At 27.8% G+C, this 3,218-nt stretch overlaps 1 protein-coding gene across 5 annotated transcripts in view; it reads right to left on the reverse strand.

Annotated features, from left to right (window-relative positions):
* Window positions 1-3,218, reverse strand: part of LOC117177697 (serine/threonine-protein phosphatase 2B catalytic subunit 2-like) — a 78,287-nt gene that overhangs the window by 3,183 nt on the left and 71,886 nt on the right. For all 5 annotated transcript variants that reach the window (XM_033368559.1, XM_033368560.1, XM_033368557.1 and 2 more), the window contains one exon: window positions 1,928-2,143. In XM_033368559.1, coding sequence (XP_033224450.1) covers window positions 1,950-2,143 — 194 coding nt within the window. In that variant the 3' untranslated portion in view covers window positions 1,928-1,949. The remainder of the gene's footprint in view (window positions 1-1,927; window positions 2,144-3,218) is intronic.

A 3,218-nucleotide genomic window follows, 5' to 3' on the forward strand; every position in this document is an offset into this window, starting at 1 on the left:
GTATAGAGCTCCAAGGAGATTATGTTGAAAAATAAAAAAAAATTTACCCAAAAAAAATTGTTTTTATACTTCCTTCTAAGGACTTATTGAACTACCCTCGTATATTAAATTAAATTTAAAAAACTTCAAATTCCTAACTTTTCAAGTAAATTTGTTTTCAAGATTTTCAAGAATATAGATGGATTCTTAACCAAATAGTTATTTTTCAACCAAAAATATTAATTTTCTACCTAAAAAGATGATTTTTTCTTAAGGCACATGAATTTTCAATCAGATAGTTCAATTTTCAACCAAATACAGTAAAACTCTTCTATAGCGCCGATTTTGAGGCTGACGGTGGGTGGGAACTAACTCATTATAGCCAGCTCCACTTTTGTTTATTCACGCTTGAGTGCTCTCCTGAGTGACCGCGGCCTTAATTCTTGGAAGGGCTATAGAAGGGAGGGCTATTAAAGGGTTTCACTGTAGTTGAAATGTGTGCTGAAGAAGATCAGTTTTCAACCAAAAATGAAACCGTTAAATTTTCAGTAAAAGAAATTAATTTTTCTTACAAAAAATAGTACAACCAGTGATAATTTTTCAACCAAAATGATGAATCTTCAACTGGAATAGATGAATTTCAAACAACATAATGAATTTTAAAGGAAAAGTTCAACTTTCAACAGTGCAGCTTTATTTTCTACTAAAAACATGGATTTTCCACTAAAATTATGTATATTTAAATTGAATACTGGAATTTTCAAACAATAATATTAATTTTCTAACAAACATACTATTTTCAACAAAACACATGAATTTTCTACGAAATAATTGAATTTTCCACTAACAAAGCGAAATTTTCAACCACATAACTAAATTTTGAACTGAAAAAGATCAACTTTCAACAAAAAAAGGAATGGTTGAATTTTCAGTTTAAAAAATTTAATTTCATCCAAACTTTAATTTTTGAACAAAATATTTACATTTTCAAAGAGAGGAATTATCAACTAGGATACATAAATTTTAAACCAAAATATGAATGTTTAATTAGAATAATTGAATTTTAAACCAAAAAGGTGAGTTTTCAAGCAAAAATATGAATATTTATCCCGAATACTCTAATTTCCAAATAAGAAGATTAATTTTCAACGAAATATTTGAGTTTTTAACTAAAAAGGATAAATTCCCAACCAGAAATGGAACAGTTGAATTTTCAGTAAAAAAAATTATTTTCAACACAATTGATGATTTTTTAACTAAAATGATGAATTTTAACCTGGAATAGTTAAATTTCATAGCAAATAGATGAATTTTAAACTAAGAAAATTAATTTCTAAAAAAAAGACGAACTTTCAACCACAGCAATGAATTTTAAACTAGAGAAGATAAATTTTTAATCAAAATTTAAATACTTAAATATTCAGTTAAAAAAAATCATGGTAAACCAAAGATATGAATTGTTAACTAAATTGACGGAATATTCAATTCGCATAGTTATATTTTCCATTCAAAAAATTAATTTCAAACGAAAGAAAATCAAATTGTCAAAAAAATAGTTAAATATAGTAATATGAAGCTACTTTTACAAATGACGAATCACTTCTATTCGCTTTTATATTGCAATTTAATAAAAAAAACAAGTAGGCTCTCGAAAAACTTCCATGACTGAAAAAAATCCCTTCATTTATCAACAAAATTTCATTAGTTATACAATAAAGAAGGTTTCTTTGCCTAAAATAAGAAATTAGCAGTTACACATTATGCCTGAAAGGCTTATTGTCAGGAAAAAAAACATGAAAATCGGTTAAAAATTGAATTATCGAGCGATTTTTCCCAGTGAAGTGCTTTCGGGTACACTGTATTTAGTTGTAAAATTGACTATGGTTTAACTTACATCAGCTGAAACGTGCTTTGAAATTTAAATGACAAAATTGAGGAAAATATGTACCTTAATTGGACGACTGCGTGGCTCACGACTGTGGCTGTGGCCCGTTATGGTCCCGCCTTTCTCCTGCATCAACGGGCGAATTTTCTACTGGTCGCTCCTCGCTAGCTGGCGTTGTAGGAGCATCTCTTCGAGGTGGCATTCTTTCATTTATCGCATCAAGTCCTTTAGCTTCCGCGAATGATGTAATCTTGTGATTCGGCGAGAAACCTTGTAGCGCTAAAAACATAATAATGCCAAAAATTTAAGCAGATTTTACGGTATATTAAATCTTTGACAAAATATCATTTTTCTCAAGAATTTTAATTTCAAACTGAATTCGATAAGGCTGACTAATTTAACCAGGATGCAACATTTTTAACATTCAAACTTTTATAAACAGAAAAAATTCAGTTAAGCATAAAACAAAGATATTAAATTTTCAACAAAACGTTACAGTTTTAACCAAACTGAAGAATTTTCGACCTACTGATCGTATTTCAAAACCAAAAAGATTTAATTTCGACCAAGAATAGCTGCATTATCGACCAAATAATTTAATTTGTTAGGAGTCAGTTGAATTTATAATAAAAAAGAGATGCATTTTTATTCCAAAAGTACGAAATTTTTTCAAATAGGCAGTAAATAGACAATAAATAAATAAAAAATTCCCTGTTACAAGTCAGAATTTTAATTGTTTTCGAAAATTCCCCACTTTTACTCAGAATTAGATAGAATGAAATAAAACAGTTGAAATTAACCACCAAATGCTTGCATTTTCTTATCTGCAAAAGAATTGAACTTTCAAGTAAAAAAATCAATCAAAAAGGTTTTTAAAAAACGAATTTTCAACAAAATACAGATTTTTCACTCAAGAAAGAAAAAAAAGTTCATCTTCAACCAAACATTTGGATTTTTAACCAAAAAAAAAAGAAATTTCAAACCAAAACTATTATTTTTCTAGAAAAAAGAATTTTTAAATAAAAAATTCAAATGTTTGATAAAAAATAAAGAAGTTACATTGTCCGTTTTAAAGGTCATTTTAAAACAAACATAAGAATGTCTTTTCAATAAAATGATTCAATTTTCAACTGAAGAGACGAGTTTTCAACTGAAATTATGAATCTTCAAGGGGAACAATTGAATCTTCAGTTGAAAAATTTAATTTTTAAGAACAAAAAAACGAATTTTCAACCAGATATAAATTTTCAACAACAAAAATTGTGGGTCCGGATGCAATAAGGGCACATAAAATTTTTTCGTGCGAAAACGAAGTCCCCTGGAGGCTTTAGAAAAAATTTTCGAATTTTAATTT

This window comes from Belonocnema kinseyi, chromosome 8 (assembly GCF_010883055.1).
Source record: "Belonocnema kinseyi isolate 2016_QV_RU_SX_M_011 chromosome 8, B_treatae_v1, whole genome shotgun sequence".
Taxonomy (NCBI): domain Eukaryota; kingdom Metazoa; phylum Arthropoda; class Insecta; order Hymenoptera; family Cynipidae; genus Belonocnema; species Belonocnema kinseyi.